Source organism: Rhinatrema bivittatum, chromosome 8 (assembly GCF_901001135.1).
Source record: "Rhinatrema bivittatum chromosome 8, aRhiBiv1.1, whole genome shotgun sequence".
NCBI classification, from domain to species: domain Eukaryota; kingdom Metazoa; phylum Chordata; class Amphibia; order Gymnophiona; family Rhinatrematidae; genus Rhinatrema; species Rhinatrema bivittatum.
Window position 1 is genome coordinate 49782599 of NC_042622.1, and position 20396 is coordinate 49802994.

The 20396-nt window shown below is 47.0% G+C and overlaps 1 protein-coding gene across 4 annotated transcripts in view; it reads right to left on the minus strand.

Annotated features, from left to right (window-relative positions):
- Nucleotides 1–20396, minus strand: part of EPB41L1 (erythrocyte membrane protein band 4.1 like 1) — a 297891-nt gene that overhangs the window by 61685 nt on the left and 215810 nt on the right. For all 4 annotated transcript variants that reach the window (XM_029611762.1, XM_029611761.1, XM_029611759.1 and 1 more), the window contains 3 exons: nt 14452–14616; nt 3887–3991; nt 2145–2187 (listed from right to left, as the gene is read on the minus strand). In XM_029611762.1, coding sequence (XP_029467622.1) covers nt 2145–2187; nt 3887–3991; nt 14452–14616 — 313 coding nt within the window. The remainder of the gene's footprint in view (nt 1–2144; nt 2188–3886; nt 3992–14451; nt 14617–20396) is intronic.

The window sequence follows — 20396 nt, forward strand, 5'->3', positions numbered from 1 at the left end:
AAGCACTTTGGACCGGTGGGCGGTGAGTGGCGGGGGAAAGAGATTCAAAAGAAAAGGAAAAAAAAAAGAGAGCGAGAGAGAGATGGAGTAAAAAAAAACAATGAGAAGACAGAGTGACAAAAGAGAAGAGAGCGACGCATTAAAAAAGCAAAGGGAGAAAGGCTGTGAAAACGAAAGGGAAAGTAAAGCAATGAATGAAGACCCTGTTACTACCATTCCTCTCTCTCCCCGCGACTGCTGAGTACCGAGCTGGGTCACTCCCTGAATCATACGAAGAGTTTTTATAAGAGGGGAAAAAAATGGCTAAGCACATTTCTGCACACAATCAAATTATTTATCAGGGAGGGAGACTGAGGAGGAGGTGGCTAGCTTCATGGCCGAGAGATGCAGCTATCATTCAGTGGGGAGCCAGGCAAGTTTGAGAAAGAGAATATTTCCCCTCTTGGTTGTCATAGCAATAAGTCCTGGGTTATCAAGAGAAGGCATCTCAGGGTCTGTCCACGTCAAAGACCCACCAGATGTGCGAGACAGATAATACACGGATCTAGGAAAGCAAGACAGCTGTATAGGTCTCTGGCGAGACCTTGTCTGGAATACTGTGTATAATTCTGGAGACCGCATCTTCAAAAGGATATAAAAGATGATGGAGTCGGTCCAGAGGGTGGCTACTAGAATGGTCAGTGGTCTTCGTTCTAAAGCACATGGGGATAGACAAAGCTTTAAACAGATATATTCTATAAGAAAGGCGAGATAGGAGAGATACGATGGAAGTATTTAAGTATCTCTAAGGTTTCCGTGCACAGGAGGCAAGAGCCTCTTTCAACAGAAAGGAGGCCATGGGATGGCAGGTGGACTCAGAATTAATCTTAGGAAATATTTCTTTGCCGAGAGGCTAGTGGATGCATGCAACAGCCTCCCAGTGGAGGTGGCGGGGACAGAAACTGTATGTGAATTCAAGAAAGCATGGGATAAGCAGGGGGATCTCTGAGGGAGTGATGGGAATTGTAAAGCTAAATTATCTTCTGACTCCATCTGCTGGATTGGGGACATAACCCACTGTCTGGACTGATCCAGGTACGTACAGGGAAAGCTAAATTACAGGCCGATTCGGTAAAGTCTGCGGGAGAGCGGACGAACGGCCACTCGCCGGTGCGCGCGATACAGTATGCAAATTAGGTGGCGCGGTAGAAACGGGCAAAAGGAGGCGCTAGGGACACTAGCGCGTCCATAGCACCTCCTTTTAGCCCGGAGCGGCGGCTGTCAGCGGGTTTGACAGCCGACGCTCAATTCTCGACGCTCAATTGCCCACGTCTGTTCTCGAGCCCGCTGACAGCCACGGGCTCGGAAACCGGACGCTGGCAAAATTGAGCGACCGGTTTTCGGCCCGACAGCCGCCGGCCCATTTTACTTTTTTTTTTTTTTTTTTTTTTTAACTTTTTTTTACTCTTTGGGACCTCCGACTTAATATCGCTATGATATTAAGTTGGAGGATGCACAGAAAAGCAGTTTTTACTGCTTTTCTGTGCACTTTCCCGGTGCCGGCAGAAACTAGCACCTACCTTTGGGTAGGCGCTAATTTCTTAAAGTAAAATGTGCGGCTTGGCTGCACATTTTACTTTCTGTATCCCGCGCGCATACCTAATAGGGCCATCAACAAGCATTTGCATGTTGAGGGCACTATTAGGTGCCGCGGGTTGGACGCGCGTTTTCCTCCCCTTACTGAATAAGGGGTAAGGGAAAACGCGTGTCCAAGGGCAGTTTAACAGTGCGCTCCGTACTGTATCGGCCTGTTAGTTGGGTAGATGGGCAGATTAGATAGAAACCTTGATCTATGTTTAGAGAGGCAGCAGTGGAGAAGGCACAGAAATTCTACTCCGCTATTTTACCCCAAAGAATCAGGACCCTGAATGATGGATGAGCAAACCACCTTGAACCCCTGTTCTGATGGTCATAGGGTTTTCTGTTAAGGCAATTCAATGTACTGATGCTTTTTTTTCTTTATTATTACAAGTATGGCATGTTTAATGTTTTTTTTTTCCTCTCACTATAGTTTGAATTGACTATAAAAATTATTAAAGAAAACAACAAATTTTCCTGGGGATGTCCACTGGCCCTGGCCACCTCACCAGGCATGAGACGCTTACTTCGGGTCTGCTTCTTGATTTCCTTCGAAGGGTCTAACCAGTTCTGAAACACACAAGAAACCAGAGTGACTACAGCATGTGAACAGCAGGCAGTAACTGTGATTTGAGGATCAGCTCTGCTTTAACTGCACCTGAAAGCATTCTGAGACTTGCAGTCCTGCTTCTTTAAAGATATCTTGTCAGATTTTAATTGTAATATGCCCTGCTTTGAAGTACATGGAAAAGGCAGGTAATCAAATTTGAATAAATAAGGTAATTAATTCACAGGCAAGTAGTGGGGGGGGGGGGGGGGGGGGGGGGGGGGGGAGCAGGGGTCAGACCAGGGCATCTGAATAGCATGTCACTACTCAGACCTGTGCTCCAGGCGGGCGGGGTTGCCAGATGGCTCCATGAGAGACAGGATCTACCAAATTCTGCTCTGGCCAGGGTTCACGTGCAGACCAGAGATCCTTCTTCTCACAGGGAAATCGGAACTAAAAGTCCATGCAGGCCTGGGGGTAAAACCAGGACTGGCTCGGGCCTGTGCTTTATGACTCGGAGTTATCTGCCCACAAGGACATTCCTTGCACAGTATCAGTTGCAGGATTGCCAGATGATTTCCAGATTATGCGGGATAGGTGTGGCCAGCTCTGGTTTTACCCTAGTACATTGTATGGGCTTGCTCTGTTTTCCAGGACTGGCTCAGCCTGCCCTTTCTAGCATCCGTAGTCAGCCGTAAAGTCACAGATGCATTGTCAGTGTACAAGGATGCGTTTTCCATGGCCATGGGGGGGCTCTAACGTCTGAAGCATATATATATATTTTTTTGTAGCAGATTCCTCCTGCTCCTTTTGGGCTCCCAGGTCAGATGGAAGAAGAGCTGGGGATCTGGCACCGCGAGCCTTCATTCGTAACTCCCCGAGGATGTTTTATTCCCATTTTATATCCCCTCCCAATTTACGTCAGTCCAGTCATCGCAGCAGTGTGTACCAAGGCCCCTTTCGAAACCCTGCGATCGCAAGCCCGACATCCAGCCACTAAATGTCACTGCACAAGGACCAGGACTCTCTCCCCATCAGAGGACTGCAAACACTGATTCTGCAGCATCTCCTGCCTCCGCTGACTCGGGGGAACCCGCGTCCCTGGGCACTGCCACCGAGTTGCCGGGCCAGCCCTGCCCGAGTCATCTTGATCTCCCCTCACTTTGTGTCTCTTCAGCAGCAAATGCTGCTTGCTGGATTTCCATGCTGGAGTATTTATTTATTTACTTGCTTACTTTTGTATTTATTTAAAATGTATTTCTTTCCCGCACTCTTCACAGATCGAGGTGGGTTGCAATAACAACAAACATAATAAAATAGACAATACAGCTAATAATATCTCCACATCATCTATGGGTGGGGTACAATAATAAAAGACAAAATAAAATAGTAAGATTGCAGTACGATATGGTCACGTATGACGATATGGCCATGGGGTGGGGAGAGAAGAGCATTCATTGAGGAGGGTCTGTGGTGAAGCAGGAAGTGGGGACAACTAGGCAGAATCGGTGGACCGAAAGGTCTTGACCTATTGACCACGACTACATAGTAGCATAGTAAATGGCGGTAGATAAAACACCAAAACCGTCCATCCAGTCCGCACATGTTAGAGGACAACATAATTGGCTAACGTGGACTACTGCTTCAAGGTCATCCGTCTCTATTTCCTCTAACCCATCCATTTAATACAAAGGGCTCTGTATCCGTCTGCAGGCTCCTTACCTTCTGACTGTCAGAGTCAGAGAAGGTCAGTCCAAAGTAGTCCTTCTCCAGCAGGTTCAGGTGTTCACAGACGGTGTCAAACAGCACCTGTCCCTTGGCGTGTTTCTGATGGGGAAGGAGAAACATCCAACAAGAAAATTAATCCCACCCCAAAAGTCTATAATTTCCAAGTCCCTGAAACACAGCATCGGCAACATCATTGCATTAAGGCTGTCAGCTAGGACACCTGCAGAAATGCATCTGTATATGTGGTCAGCACTGGAGAAATTACTTGCCTGATAATTTTGTTTTCCTTACTGTAGACAGATGAACTCAGGACCAATGGGGTTATGCTTCCCTGCCAGCAGATGAGATGGAGTCAGATTTCAAAGCTGACGTCACCCTACATACAGTCCTGTAGTGACCTCAGCCCTTCAGTATTCTTTTCAAAAGCCACTAATGAAAAAAACCTGATTAAAAATAAGATTAAAAACGGATAACCATAACTGTATTCAACCAAACACTGAACTCCAGTAAGAATACAGATGCCCTGATCTAGGGACTGGATGACAGCTTACCTATAATCTCTTGGAATCGATATCCACTCCACAGGTGAATTCTTGGCACCGTTCTTGGGCAAGCATGGGCAGGATGCTGAGCCCATCTGTCTACACTAAGGAAAACGAAATTATCAGGTAAGTAATTTCTCCAATTCCTAGCGGGTAGCTAGACAGACTCAGGACCAATGGGATGTACAAAAGTTACTCCTGATCGGGGCGGGAGGCTGCCCATGGTGCAGTTAACACTGCCCTTGCAAAGACTGCGTCTTCTCGGGCCTGTAAGTCTAGGCAATAGCACCTGGATAAGGTATGCAAGGACCACCACATCGCTGCTCGGCAGATGTCGATGGGAGACAGCAGCCTAGCTTCTGCCCATGAGACCGCCTGAGCCCTAGTGGAAATGAGCTTTAACCTGAGAAGGTAATGGCTTTCCTGCCTCCACATAGGCTCCCGTGACCACCTCCTTAATCCACCAAGCTATGGTAGCTCGCGAAGCTGGTTTGCTCTGCTTCCGTCCACTGTGAAAGACAAACAGGCGGTCTTGTCTTTCTGACCAGTTCTGAAATTTCCAGATATCGCACCAAAAGTCTATTGACATTCAAATGACGGAGGAGGTGGTATTCTTCCACGTCCTTATGCTTATCTAGGGATGGCAACGAAATGGACTGATTCAAATGAAACTCCGAGACTACCTTGAGTAAGAAGGATGGAACGGTACGAAGCTGTAACGTTCCTGGAGTCAACCGGAGGAACAGTTCCCGACACAACAATGCCCGCAGTTCAGAGATGCAATGTGCCGAGCACATAGCCACCAGGAACACCGTTTTCAAGGTTAATAAATACAAGGAAAGCAGCCGAAAGGAGGGCCCTGCCAAAAATTCCAATACTAGATTAAGATTCCACAAGGGAACCAGCCACCACAGAGGTAACTGCAGGGGTGACCGGAGGTGCTTCACCCTTTTCAGAAAACGGGCCACGTCCGTATGAGCCGACAGGTGGGTTCCGTTCACCTCACCCCCGAAACAGGAGAGAGCCGCTACCTGGACCTTCAAGGAGTTATGGGTCAAACCTTTATTCAAGCCATCCTGCAAAAATTCCAGAATTAGTGGGATTTTGACCGTTCCTTGCACCAGGCCTCAAATACTCTCCAGACCCGCACATACGCTAGGGATGTAGAGAACTTCGGAGCGTGGAGTAAGGTGGCAATTACTGCCACAGAATATCCTTGCTTCATAAGGTGAGCCCTCTCAAGGGCTAGACCATAGGACAGAATCAAGTCAGATCCACCGCACAGGGGTCTGCTTCAGCAGGGACCGGTCCTTCACCAGGGTCTCCACCAGGAGTCTCTGCATGTATACATACCATGGATGCCTGGGCCAATATGGAGCTACTAGAAGGCCTAAACCTCTGTGGTGCTCAATTCTGCGAATGACCCTTCCCAGCAGGGGTCACGGAGGGAAGATGTATAGCAATTCTTCTTCAAACCAGGTCTGAACGAGAGCGTAAATCCCCAGGGATCACTGATCTCTTTTGCAACTGAATAATCATGAACCTTCGCATTGTGGGATGCGGCCAGCAGGTTGATAGACGGGAGACCCCCAGCGATCTATTATCAGCTGAAAAGCTTTGGCCGACAATGCCCACTCTCCTGGATCCAGACTCTCCCTGTTTAGAAAGTCTGCTCTGATATTAGAACATAAGATGTGGGAGGCTGAGATCATCTGTAGATGTATTTCTGCCCATTCCTTAAGGAGATCTTAGGCTACTGTCGTTGCATTGTCCGACATTACGCGGAGCGCTTGACCCTGGAGTCTGTGGCTGAACTGTAGACATGCCAATCTGACTGCCCGGGCTTCCAGGCAGTTGATGTTCCAGAGGGCCTCTTCCTCAGTCCTATGTCCTTGGCCCGTCAGTTTCTGACAGTGAGCTCCCCAGCCCTGGAGGCTCACATCTGTTGTGAGGACCAGCCAGATCAGGGAGGACAGGGTTACATCCTTGCTCAGATGAGCTTCCTGCAGCCACCAGTGGAGCCGAGAGCATACTCCCATTGGTAAGTGGAGGCAAACTGAATAGACTTGAGACTGCATGTTCCAACATGACTGTAGTCGGCATTGAAGTGGTCGCATGTGTGCCCTCACCCACAGTAGTACTTCCAGGGTTGAGAACTTGGAGATACTCCACACCATAAGGCATATCGAGCTCATCAACTGACGCATTTGGGACATCAACTTCCTTATCCACATGGTCGGAAGGAAGACCTTGCCATGCTTGGTGTCGAACCAGACTCCCAGATATTCCAAGGACTGGGAGGGCTTGAGACTGCTTTTGTCCAGGTTTATGACCCAGCTGAGTTCCTGAAGCAAGGAGGTCAATCCTGTTAGTCACCTGGAGACTCTCTTCCATGGACCTGGCCCTGATCAACCAGTCGTCCAAGTACGGGTGCACCAGGATTCCCTCTTTTCTCAATGCTGCTGCTACAACCACCATAATCTTGGAAAATGTTCTGGGGGCAGTTTGTAGCAAGAGGCTTTCCGTAGGGAAATCTGAATAGGATTCTTCTTTGGTTCTGTCATAGATTTCGCCCCAGGAACTCCCAGCATTTTCAGGGTCTGGGAAACCAGGGCCAGCAATTCGTCTCTATGGAAAAACTGTAACCAAGTCTGATACGGTTCTAAGTCAGGGGGAATTTCCCCATCTTCCAAGAAATCCATATCCTCCTCTTCATCCGGGTCCCTGTCAGGGATACCCTTATTGAGGCGAGGCATGCCTCAAGGTCTGCCGATAGGACCGGGAAAGGGTGAGCTTAAGGGCGGAGATTCTGTCTGAACAGGGGCAAGTGAGGTAGCAGACTGCACCTGTACGAAGGCTTGAAAGCCCTGGGAAATTCCATCCAAGAGAAGGCAGTTGGGTCCATGCCTAGCCCACTGGGGTAGGCGCTGCTGAATTTTCCTCTCCCATGGATGACCCAGTCAATGGGCATTCAGATCCAGGGTACTTTCAGTTAAGGCTGTGGCTAACCAATCCTCTGAATGGGAGGAGCCGAGCTTAGCAAAGTCTGGGAAGGCCAGCTCTCCCTGGGCTTCCTCACAGTGCTGACATAAGTTGGAATTCAGGTCAGACTGTGAAGGTCTAATATGACAAGCAGCACAGAGAGAAAGGCACCTATGTTTCTTGGCTACCAGAGCCATTGGTGGCAGTAACTGTGTGTTCTGTCAGCTCGCACTTAAAAGTTTATGCGCACAGATTTTGGGCACCTAGGCAGGACGCGGCGAGGCACATGCACAGCCCATGCGCCCGTCTTTACCCATATTTCGCACAGCCCATCTTTACCCATATTCCGGTACTCCCAGAGCCAACGCACTGCGAGTACCGATGTTCTATGAAGGGCAATGCGGCACACAGAAAGACGCATACAAGATGGCGCCGCCGAGGCCTACCATGTGGTGTGCCAAAACGGGGCGTAGGCTCGGAAGCCTACTTCCCTTTACCCCCCAACAGGATCGGGAATGACATCAGTATGGTGCGCCAAAGCAAGGAGACCGTAGGAAGTCTTACTGAAAACCCCTCCAAGCTTCTCTGAATTGGGAGGTAACTTTGCTTCTCTCTCTCTCTCTCTCTTTTTTTTTTTTTTTTTTTTTTTAACTTACCTTGGCTCAGCACCTACAGGCTGAGTACAGAGACAATCTCCAGCTGTGTGGAGAGAGGGCTTTGGCTGTCACTGCCACACTCTGCTTCCTGCACCCATTGCCTTTCAGCTGCTTAAGCAGAAACATCCACACCAGGAACCGGCTACCAGACCAAGGCACACCTCTGAGGGATCTCAGAAACTGCCTCAGGAATTCTCAACTGGGGGAGGGACCTTTAGGTATCACCGCAGGAGAGCGGGGCTCAATTTTTTCTCCAATTTAAATGAATTTCTCCTTCCAAAAAAGTACAGCAATCCCCATAGGGAGAGGTATGTCCACCATCTGCTGGAGATGGAGAAATACCGAAGGATTGAGGTCACTGCAGGGGTGTATGTAGGGTGACCTCAGCTTTGAAATCTGACTCCGTCTCCATTTGCTGGCAGAGGAGCATAACCCCATTGGTCCTGAGTCCATTTGGCTACACGCTAGGAAAGCATAGCACATGTTTTGAAAACATGATGGATGCACACATGCATTTGTATAGGTGCTTCTTATATTACCACCTGACCCAGATCCTCCTTAATAGGCTGATCCAGTACTGTTTATCAAAAACCCTGTTCCCCCTGCAGTCTGTAATATGTAGTTCTTTATTTTGAATAAATAAATAGAAGAAGCTACTGAACACAATCGAATGGGAGGGGTTTCAGAAAACCAGAACTGCCCAGCCTTGCAAAGCTGCATATTTCTGTGTGTTTAAAATGGCATTTAACTGCTGTTTCTAGATTCCCAAAGAATTCTGCTGACACAAAGCAGGATGGGATGTGGGAGAACATGAGGAAAGGGCTATAGTCTGTTTTTTGCTGATGGCAAATTGGGTAGAGCAAAATCTTTCAGGGCCAAAAAATGATTTTATATATATATATATATATATATATATATATATATATATATATATATATAGATATATATATATATAGATAGATATAGATATATATAGATAGAGAGAGAGAGAGAGAGAGAGGGAGAGAGATTGCGAGAGATAGCACGAGCATGAGAGAGCATGCATCAGAGAAAGCGAGCGAGAAATATTCCAGCAGCTGTAAGAGAAGCCAGCACAGCAGCACCCCTGCATGTTCTGTCGTCACATGCACATTTCTTCTGGCGATGTTGCTGACAGCCCCAATCACCAGCGCACACTTTGCAATTAATTTTCTCTCACTGCCTGTTGATGTCAATCAGTATGATTAAAACACACAGCACCTCTACTTATGCTTCTCTCTTACTCCCTTCTCTCACACCCACACGTCACTTTCACCACGATACGCACATAACAAAGTTGCCCACACGTGAAAGCATGCCAGCACAGAACACTCTGGGTGTGTCTTCTCCTCCTTCATGCTCACCGCCTATTTTTTTTCCATCGTGTTTTAATATGCTTTGAAAGGTGACAAATGCAATGCTCTACTAATTGCTGTTCATCTTAATTCATTTCTTGCTGACTGCTATTCTGAACTTTGCCCTCAATAACACAAGGTACGTTACAACAATATTAGTAAAAAAAAAAAAAAAAAGGCAGCTTCTAAGCAGAGATTGCCTACTGGTTCCATTATCTTATGAATGGGAGCATCGTCCATACTGACATCATCAAATGCCCTAAGGAAATCCCTTCACCCTAGGAGAACAGTTTTGTGCAAGGAAGAGTCCAAGCAATTGGGCCAATACAGTACAGTGCGCTCCGGTGGAGTGCACTGCTAGCCCGTGTTTGGACGCACGTTTTCGACGCGCTAACTTTACCCCTTATACAGTAAGGGGTAATAACGCATCGAAAATGTGCATCCAACCCCCCCCCCCCCCCCCCGAAACTAATAGCGCCTGCAACATGCAAATGCATGTTGATGGCCCTATTAGTTATTCCCGCGCGATTCAGAAAGTAAAATGTGCAGCCAAGCCGCACATTTTACTTTCAGAAATTAATGCTTGCCCAAAGGCTGGTGTTAATTTCTGCCGGCACCGGGAAAGTGCACAGAAAAGCAGAAAAAACTGCTTTTCTGTACACCCTCTGACTTAATATCATAGCGATAATAAGTCGGAGGCCCCAAAATTAAAAAAAAATAAAAAATTTAAATTGGCCGGCGGCTGGCGAGTCAGAAGACGGACGCTCAATTATGCCGGTGTCTGTTTTCCGAACCCGTGGCTGTCAGCGGGCTCGAGAACCGACGCCGGCAAAATTGAGTGTCGGCTGTCAAACCCGTGACAGTCACCGCTCCTGTCAAAAAGGAGGCGCTAGGGATGCGCTAGTGTCCCTAGCGCCTCTTTTTACCGCAGGCCCTCATTTGCATGTGGGCCGATTCTAAATTGCGCGCACAGGAGAGTGGCCTGTGCGCTCGCCCGCTCTCCCACACTTTTTTCTGTATCGGCCCGAATGTAAGCAACATAAGAGATGGCTATCCACTGACTCCAGATCATCAAGAGTCAGGCTGAGCTAGTTATAGAATTTTTTATATTCTATGTAGGATCTTATAATTAGGAATGTGCAGTCACTTCTTTTTTTTTTTGACTTGGAAAGCACAAAAAAATGTTTCACTTTATACTTTCAGTCCAAAATGTCTTTGCTAAATGGTTTTAGTGTGCTCCAAATCATTTTAATGTGTGTTAAATGTTTTTAGTGCACACTTTTATTTTAGCATGCACTAAAACCATTTACTGTACACTACAATGAATTACAAAACAAAACTGAATGCTTTTTCCATGCACACTCCTACTTTTAATTTCCCCATGGAAAAGTCTAAATGCTGTTTATAGCCAGCACTGCTTCAACCTTTGCAATAGACATCAAGTAACTCTTAATCAAGGTCAAAATAACAGTTTTGCCTCTGAATTAATTTTTCGTAGTAAGATGTTCTCTGTAGCTTCTGGATAAATCCAGAGCTAAGGAGGGTTTCCTCTATGTTTGTTTAGAATGTAAACCGAATTGATCAGTAATTCTGTTATTGGAAAGTCGGTATATAAAAATGCTAAATAAATAAAAATAAATGTTTAAGAGCATTCATAAGTTAGCTGTGACTTTTGAACAGGTTTAACGCATTCTCGTAGAAAAAGTTACTTCTATTCTTATAGAGTAGGTGGGGTATAGATGCCTTGGAAAAATGTTTATACTTAAAAGCAAAAGCAAATAAAGTGTGCACTGCATAATATTTCTACCAGTTCATTCTCTCATGCTGTACAACTTGGCGCTGGCTGCACCTGAAACAGTCACTTTGGCACCACCATTTTTAAATGCCCTTTGCAATACACCAGAACCCCATATAAGAGTAATTGGCAATTTTTTTTTTAGAAGGTGGGACGGGCAGGGGAGTCGGAGGGGCCCACAGAGGCTCTGGCTGGCCCCAGCTAGGTAGCCCAGGCCCCACAGGAATTTTGCTGGCGTGGGGCCTGGCAGGTCCTGACTGGGCCCCACCCATGTCCTGAGGCTTAAGTTTAGGCGAGAAGTGGGGGGTCAGAGGGCCTCCAGGAGTCCCATTTCAATTTTTTTTTTTATTTTTTTTTTTTGCTTTAAAGGGGTCTTTTTTGGTTTTAAATGGGGTTTTTTTTCAGTTCACAAATTAACTGAACAAATTAATAACCTTAAACGAACTGAAAAAACGAACTCTCTCCCTCCCCAAAATGAAAAAAAATGAACCAAAATGAAAATTTTGGGCCTGCACATCCCTATTCATTCTCAAACTCCAGAGACGTGCCTGAATTGAGTCTGAATATTGGACTGTTATGAGCGTTCATTTAGGAGGTGCACCTCAAGGGTGTAAGATTGAGCACATCAGCAGCACATTATTTAGGCACATGCAGGACCAGCTCTAGGCTACGTGGCGCTCTGTGCACGGAAACTGAAGTTGGTGCCCACCCCCTCCCTCCTTTTCTTTTTATGAAAGTCTGGCACAGTGCTCCCTCCAACTGTAGCAGTGGCTCTGACACACTATACCCATCCACACATTTCCCTCACCCTCTGCCCAGCATCCCCCCTTCTCTCTCTCTCTCTCCTTTCCTGCTTTGCAGCGTCCCTCTCTTTTTTTCTTATCTCTTCTCCTCCCTGGAGGCTGATCCTTCACCCTCCATTACAGACAGGAGCTCCTTTCTCCTAGGGCAATATTCCCAAGCAACCTGCATCATATGGAAGGGAGCAGAAGGGAGGGAGCATGGTGCCCCATGTGGCTGCAGAGATCACATCCCCCAAAAGTCGACTCTGGGCACATGCCTCACGAAAATGTGAGCTATGCAAATAAATTCACTACACCTTTCCCCCCATACAGCCAAGTTTGTGTGTGTCATGAAAGCAAGTGAATACTTCTGCTGGCTGAAAAACCATTTAAGCACATTCAGCCAATCTACTTATTTCTTTTAAAGTATTTATTACTCGCTCCATCCAAAAGCACTGGGTGAGGTACAAAACATAGATGCTATAACCCTAGCATGATAACATCAATACAGCACAGACTAACATAAAATGATACCACAATGAAATGCCATCCTATCAAAATTAACTCAGGAGAAAGACAAACTAAAGTAGGTAATACCACAGCAAAAAACTGCAACACATTCAAAAGCCTGTTTAATTGAATGAATGAAAACTGGGCTCATTTCTCCAGTTCATTCGGGAGAGAATTCCGCCTCACTAGGCCAGCAATTGAGAAGGTCTGCTCACGCGTTTCATCAAGATGGAATAATTTCAGAGAGGGAACTCAGTGATCTAAGAGATCAAGGAGACTGATAGATTTTTAATAGCTTACTAATACATACTGGAGCATCATGACTTAATGCCTTAAGAACTGACATCTTTCGTCACAGATTTGACAGAGGCACTAGATTTATTTTGGTGTCACAATATTATGATGATTTAGGATGTCAAATGCCAAGGAAATGTCCCACGCTTAGTCCAGCTGTCAAATTTGCGACAAAAGAAGTCAATACTTTATTTATTTATTTAAAAACGTTTCTATACCGTCGCCAAGTTACGTACCATCGCAACGGTTTACAAACAGGCACAAAATAAGGTATGCATAGGTAGGTTATCGTACATTCTAACAGGTGCCAATTAAGTACGGTTACAAACTCATTAATAAAATCAATGTTTGAGTAGTGATGGTCAAGTCCAGGTGTATTATTGAGTTGCTCTTCATAGTTATATTAACATGCATTTTTAAAAACTGTTAAGTTGTTCATTCTCAACTGCGCTTCTCTGACTTGTTTTCTCTCTACCTCTCTACCCTCCCGTTTCTTTAGGAAAGGCTTGTTTAAAGAGCCATGTCTTTAAGGTTTTCTTAAAAAATTTGATATCACTCTGTAATCTGATTTCAGTGGGCATTGTGTTCCATAGATTGGGCCCTGCCAGTGATAAGACCCTTTCTCTTACTTGGGTTAGTTTTGCTGATTTTACTGAAGGGACTGTTAGTAGTGCTTTGTTAGCTGAGCGAAGGTTTCTTTGTGGGACATGGACTTGTAGGGCTGTGTTTAGCCAGTCTGCTTCTTTATCATATATTAGTTTGTGTATGGTGCATAAGGCCTTGTATTTTATCCTGTATTCGATTGGCAACCAATGTAAGTCTGCTAAAGTTTCAGTTATATGGTCACTCCTAGATATCAAAGACGTTTCTATGCTACACGAAGGGTGGAAACCAAACTGGTAGCCTTAATAAATTCATTTAGTTGTTTAAAGACAACTATTTCAAATGGAAATTGACCAAAAGTTAGTAAAATCTGAGCAGTCTAGATTAAGTTCTCAAAATAGGGTAATCAGATACCTGTTTTAATCAGGGAGGGATATCTATCAGCAAGAAAAGAGTTAAAGGATACTTGTGACTGACTCTCCTATTTCATTAAGTAAAGCTTTAAGCACAACTGTAACAACTGATTTTTAGAGGACTTGAGGATGAATTCATAGATCCAATATTTTTTAAAATAAGCTCATCCTACATGTGTAACCCCTTACTTTAAACACGTAGGTCCCAACTAAGCTTTTGATTTAAGAAGACTGGGAGGGCTCCCTACTGTGATGTCACAAAGCTTTCCTCACTGTGGGAAACAGGGGGCTTTGTGACATCATAGACTGCTCTACTGCTGCTGTCTCACGGTGAAAGCTCCAGTGAATTGTATGATCTACTCCCACTACTCTTCTGACACCCAGACATATACCAGCACCGCTACCTTTAGTTGTGTGTACATTTACACTTCTGACTCACTTGTTAAGGCTATCCTAGCTTAACCATTTCCAAGGATAAAAATATTCTGCATGAACATAGGGAGAAAAAAAAATAAAAACAACTGACCAATAAAAACGAGAGATTCAGGTACACAGGAAGGGAATGGACCAGAGTGAAAGCGATCATGACAGAAAGAACCATTTTCCTACCTCGATTTCACACTCATAATCTGAGGCATCAAGGAGGCTCACTCTACAGAGCGCATTCTTCACTTTCTTTGAGCTTTTCTGGGGAGATCGCTGAGTTCTGCTGGGGGTCGTTCTTTCAGATACACCATCTGTGTCCCCGTAGTCTTTGTCCTCCATTTCCATTGCCTGAAACAAGAAGGAACTCGCACCATGACTGCATCTGAAGAGCACTTTGACCACAGTCCCCTTGTTTCTTGTTAAAAAATTCTGCAACAGCTTTTTAAATTCTGTTGGAAATTTGCAAACATTTGCATATATGGTTACATTATGCACAGGTTTTGGGGGTTTTTTTTTTTTAAGTCTTTTCTTCCCTTTCTTATGTGTCTGAATGAGAACTTTTATTGTGAATGTCGCTTAGGGATTTTAAGCGGATTATAAATAAAGAAACCATAAATCATTTTGGGGGTTTTTTTTTTTTTTTTTTAAAGTATTTGTGGTGGGGGGAGGAAGGAATCTTAGTGATTAGTGCAGAGAATCAAAGAAAAGAATCAGGAATACAGGGAGGAGAAGGGAGATTGACATAAGGATGGGATCTTGGAGATGGGAGGCGAGGGAGAAGGTGGGATCTCAAGGATAGTGGGAGGAGAGGGATGGAGGAAGGATTAAGGATGGAGGGAGGAGACAGAGGATCAGAATGAGAGTGGAGGACTAGAAATGAAGGGAAAGGGGATAGGGGAAATGAAGGAGGGAGGGGAGGAAAAAAATCCAGGATCTAGGAAGAATCCTCTCTCTCATTCCCCCTATGCAGCACCAGGCACAGATCCCCTCCCTGTCTCTCCTACAGAAGATGAGGACACAGTCTGTGGAACCACCGCTCTCCTTTTCCTACTGCCAGCCAGCTAGACCACGCTAGCCACTGAACAAACCATACATCATCACAGGGCAGCAGCATCTGGGAAGCAGCAAAAAGCAGCAGTTCACAGCAAAGCAACAGGTCCTGACAGCCAGAGAAACTCAAAGAACTGTCCCGAGCATTAAATCATTTCATCTTCATTCTTTTTTTTTTGGTAAATTATGACACATGAAACAGTATACAATAAAGCAATATAGCAAAAATACAGTCCAGTGTAGCATTCATTATATTATACTAACAATTTTGAAAAACTTACCCTCCCTCCTCCCCGCTTCCTCCAGCATCAGAAAATGATTGAACCAGTGGAGCAAAAACAATACCCCTGGTCCTCAAAGCTAAGACGTTTCAGTCTCTTACAAATACATAAAGGAAAGCTAACAAGATCCCAAGAGAAGTTAAAGTCTCCTAGATATCCATGAAACGAATGAGTCCCAAACCAAATGAAACCCAGAACGCGTGTGATTTTTAACAGCAGATAATTCATACAAGAAGCAAGTCTGTTCATATCCAGTTTCCAACAAGAGGCTAGCTCACACCGAGCTGAGATCATGATCCCATGTACCAATAGCCACCTATCCAACGGAATATCTCAAGGTAAGTTCAATAACACAAGTTCAGGAGAGAAGGACAAATGTAGCCCGATGATCCCCTGACCAGAGAGAAGACTGCTTCCCAAAACGAAACAACTCTGGGCCAACCCCACCACGTAGGAAAGAAGTGCCCCTTTCCCCACATCCCTTCCAGCATAAACCAGTCTTCTCAGGGTAAGCTTTACTGATACGTACAGGGGTAAGCTACCACCTCATTAACACTCTATAATGTTTTCAGACATAAGGGCAGAAACTGAACTGCGTTTAGTATTGAGAAACATGAGATCCCAATCCTCAGCCGTCAAATTCCGCCCCACATCCTTTTCCCGAGCCTGAACATAAGTAGCCTGTGAATGCAAATCTCTATTAAGAAACGTATAGATATTAGAAATCACTCCTTTCATAGTATCAGCACGATAACATCAATGCTCAAATGTGGCCCTATTTTAAAAGGGCCACGTGCATAAAAATGGGTTATGCGCAGAAGTGCCGGGCCCTGCAAAAGAGGCAGGCTGAGGGGGGGGGGGGGGGGGGAGGCGGGGACCATTTTGTGCTGGGAACTGGGAAGAAGCCCTATTGCATCGCTGCATGTAATTGAAAAAAAATCCCCTCCCCCGCATGCAGAGGAGGCCACCTGCCCATACATGTGCGGGTGGACATTAAAATCCAGCGCGCGGAAAACATTTTATAACATGCGTGTGCTGACATGCGCATATTGTAAAACTGGTGTGTCCATGTGCGCTTGCCGGGAACCATGCATAACATGGACATTCGCGGAGCTTAAAATTGACCCCCATTGTGTTTTACCTAATGCCAATTCTTCCCCAAACTTTTCGGCTACCATAAAATGATAAAGCTGAAGATAACAAGACTTCCCCACCTGTTAAATTCTACTTATCCTGTAATTCCTGAAAGGTGAGACACCTCTGAACTCCCCAGATCCTTTCAAATTGAGTCAGTCCATTAGATAACCATGACCAAATATGGTAGGTAGACATGTCCACTAGAAAAGCAGTATTATGATTAATCACTGAATTAAAAAAAACAAACATATTGGCGTTTTCTGACGAAGTTTAGTTTCCATCGTTTCCACAACGTCAATGTATGATTAGTAGTCAGTGGAAAGCATGTCACCTGCAGACATGTCCATCTAGATTGCCAAGTAAAAGCCCATAGGGGCATGCCCCCCTCAAACAGAACCCAGATCTTAGGTTCACCCTTTCTATTCCAATCTAGTATGGTTCGTAGTTGTGCAGCAGCATAGGACCATCGAAGGTTGGGCACTCCTAACCCACCCTGAAGTTTGTGTTGGAAGATAACCCTGCTTGCTATCCTGGGGGAGGGGGTCTACATTTCCATATGAAGGCAAATATACGTCGTTGCCAACATTTTAAAGCAGCAGAAAATATGGGAATCGAAATCGACTGGAAAAAATAGCTGAATCTAGGTAGAATGTCCAATTTTACAGCCGCTATTCAGCCGAACCAGGACAAAGTAAACCTGGACCAAGTATCTAGATCCTGATAAATAGATTTCAGCAGGGGCTTATAATTCGACGCAAATAAATCCTCTAAACTGCTAACCCGAATCCCCAAATACTTAATACTTTTTGTAATCCATTTAAAGGGAAATTTTCTTCTCAGCAAAGGAAACTGATCCTCTATCGTAGTAAGATTTAAGCAACTCAGATTTTTCTAGATTCAATTTAAAGCCGGAAACCCTACTAAACCCACCCAAGACAAATGGGATTATTTCATCTTTGTGTCAGTTCGAATGTCCGTATATAAATAAATAAATCTTCATTCTATCATGGATATAATTATACAGCTATACTATTTTACCATGGTTTTTTTTTTTTTTGGTTTTTTTTAAGTTAACTCATTGGGGCGGATTTTAAGAGCCCTGCTCGCGTAAATCCGCCCGGATTTACGCGAGCAGGGCCCTGCGCGCCGGTAAACCTATTTTACATAGGCCTACCGGCGCGCGCAGACCCCGGGACTCGCGTACGTCCCGGGGTTTTCGGAGGGGGGCATGTCGGGGGCGGGCCCGGTCGTCGCGGCGTTTCGGGGGCGTGTCGGAAGCGGTTTGGGGGCGGGTACGGGGGCGTGGCTACGGCCCGGGGCGGTCCGGGGGCGTGGCCGCGCCCTCCGTACCCGCCCCCAGGTCGCGGCCCGGCGCGCAGGAGGCCCGCTGGCGCGCGGGGATTTACGTCTCCCTCCGGGAGGCGTAAATCCCCCGACAAAGGTAAAGGGGGGGTGTAGACAGGGCCGGGTGGGTGGGTTAGGTAGGGGAAGGGAGGGTAAGGTGAGGGGAGGGCAAAGGAAAGTTCCCTCCGAGGCCGCTCCGATTTCGGAGCGGCCTTGGAGGGAACGGGGGGAGGCAGCGCGGCTCGGCGCGCGCAGGCTATACAAAATCGATAGCCTTGCGCGCGCCGATCCAGGATTTTAGTGGATACGCGCGGCTCCGCGCGTATCTACTAAAATCCAGCGTACTTTTGCTTGAGTCTGATGCGCAAGCAAAAGTAGGCTGATCGCGCTTCTTTTAAAATCTACCCCATTGTGTCTACACCTCTGACAGGACCCTGAGCTGGTCACTTTCACTCCTCTGCTGTTACCAGTGGAGAGAAGAGGAGGTTAAGCATTTCTTAGAAAGGGAGTGTAAGTTATAAATGTTAATTCATAGACTTTTCTTCTCCTCCGCAGTCTGCCAGCCCCAGTCACTGGAGATGGAAGTGTTTAAGAGGCTAGAGTACTTCTCAGAATAAGCTTCTCCTTTCTGCTCTAATGCCCATATGAGCTTTTATTTTGAGAGAGGACCAATACGCTACTAGTGTGTCATTACTTAATTCTTTAAAGAAGTCTCAAAGTAGTTTCCCTACATACATTTCTTTCTACATGTCCCTTCCCACGCAGCACAGATGTCAAATCATGGTTTCTATGCCAAATAAGGAGAAATAAAGGTCAATAAACAAAAAAATAAATAAAGTGATACCTTTTTATAGGACTAAACTTAATGGGGCGGATTTTCAGAGCCCTGTTCGCGTAAATCCGCCCAAAACCGGGCGGATTTACGCGAGCAGGGACCTGCGCGCCGGGAAGCCTATTTTACATAGGCCTCCTGGCGCGCGCAGAGCCCCGGGACTCGCGTAAGTCCCAGGGTTCTCCGAGGGGGGCGTGTCGGGGGCGTGCCCGGTCGTCGCGGCATTTCGGGGGCGTGTCGGCAGCGTTTTGGGGGCGGGTACGGGGGCGTGGCTACGGCCCGGGGGCGTGGCCGTGCCCTCCGTACCCGCCCCCCAGGTCGCGGCCCGGCGCGCAGGAGGCCCGCTGACGCGCGGGGATTTACGCCTCCCTCTGGGAGGCGTAAATCCCCCGACAAAGGTAAGGGGGGGGTTTAGACAGGGCCGGGCGGGTGGGTTAGGGAGGGGAAGGGAGGGGAAGGTGAGGGGAGGGCAAAGGAAAGTTCCCTCCGAGGCCGCTCCGATTTCGGAGCGGCCTTGGAGGGAACGGGGTAGGCTGCGCGGCTCGGCGCGCGCCGGCTATACAAAATTCATAGCCTTGCGCGCGCCGATCCAGGATTTTAGTGGATACGCGCGGCTCCGCGCGTATCTACTAAAATCCAGCGTACTTTTGTTTGCGCCTGGAGCGCAAACAAAAGTAGGCTATTCGCGCGCCTTTTAAAATCCGCCCCACTATGCATATTTACTAGCTTAAGGGGCGGATTTTAAGAGCCCTGCTCGCCTAAATCCGCCCAAATCCGGGCGGATTTAGGCGAGCAGTGCTCTGCGCGCCGGTGAGCCTATTTTACATAGGCTCACCGGTGCGCGCAGACCCCGGGACTCGCGTAAGTCCCGGGGTTCTCCGAGGGGGGCGTGTCGGGGGGCGGGCCCGGTCGTCGCGGCATTTAGGGGGCGTGTCGGCAGCGTTTTGGGGGCGGGTCCGGGGGCGTGGTTACAGCCCGGGGCGGTCCGGGGGCGTGGCCGCGCCCTCCGTACCCGCCCCCAGGTCGCGTCCCGGCACGCAACCGGCCCGCTGGCACGCGGGGATTTACGTCTCCCTCCGGGAGGCGTAAATCCCCTGACAAAGGTAAGGGGGGGGGGTTTAGACAGGGCCGGGCGGGTGGGTTAGGTAGGGGAAGGTGGGGGGACGCGGAAGGAAAGTTCCCTCCAAGGCCGCTCCGATTTCGGAGCGGCCTTGGAGGGAACGGGGGTAGGCTGCGCGGCTCGGCGCGCGCCGGCTATACGTAATCGATAGCCTTGCGCGCGCCGATCCAGGATTTTAGCGGCTCCGCGCGGCTCCGCGCGTATCTACTAAAATCCCGCGTACTTTTGTTGGCGCCTGGAGCGCCAACAAAAGTACACCAACGCGCCTTGTTTGAAAATCTACCCCTAAGGGAGCTAAAATTCTCTTCATCAGGTCAAAAGGTCATTCGTCCCCATCCTCAAAGCCACCAGTTCAGAGAGCATT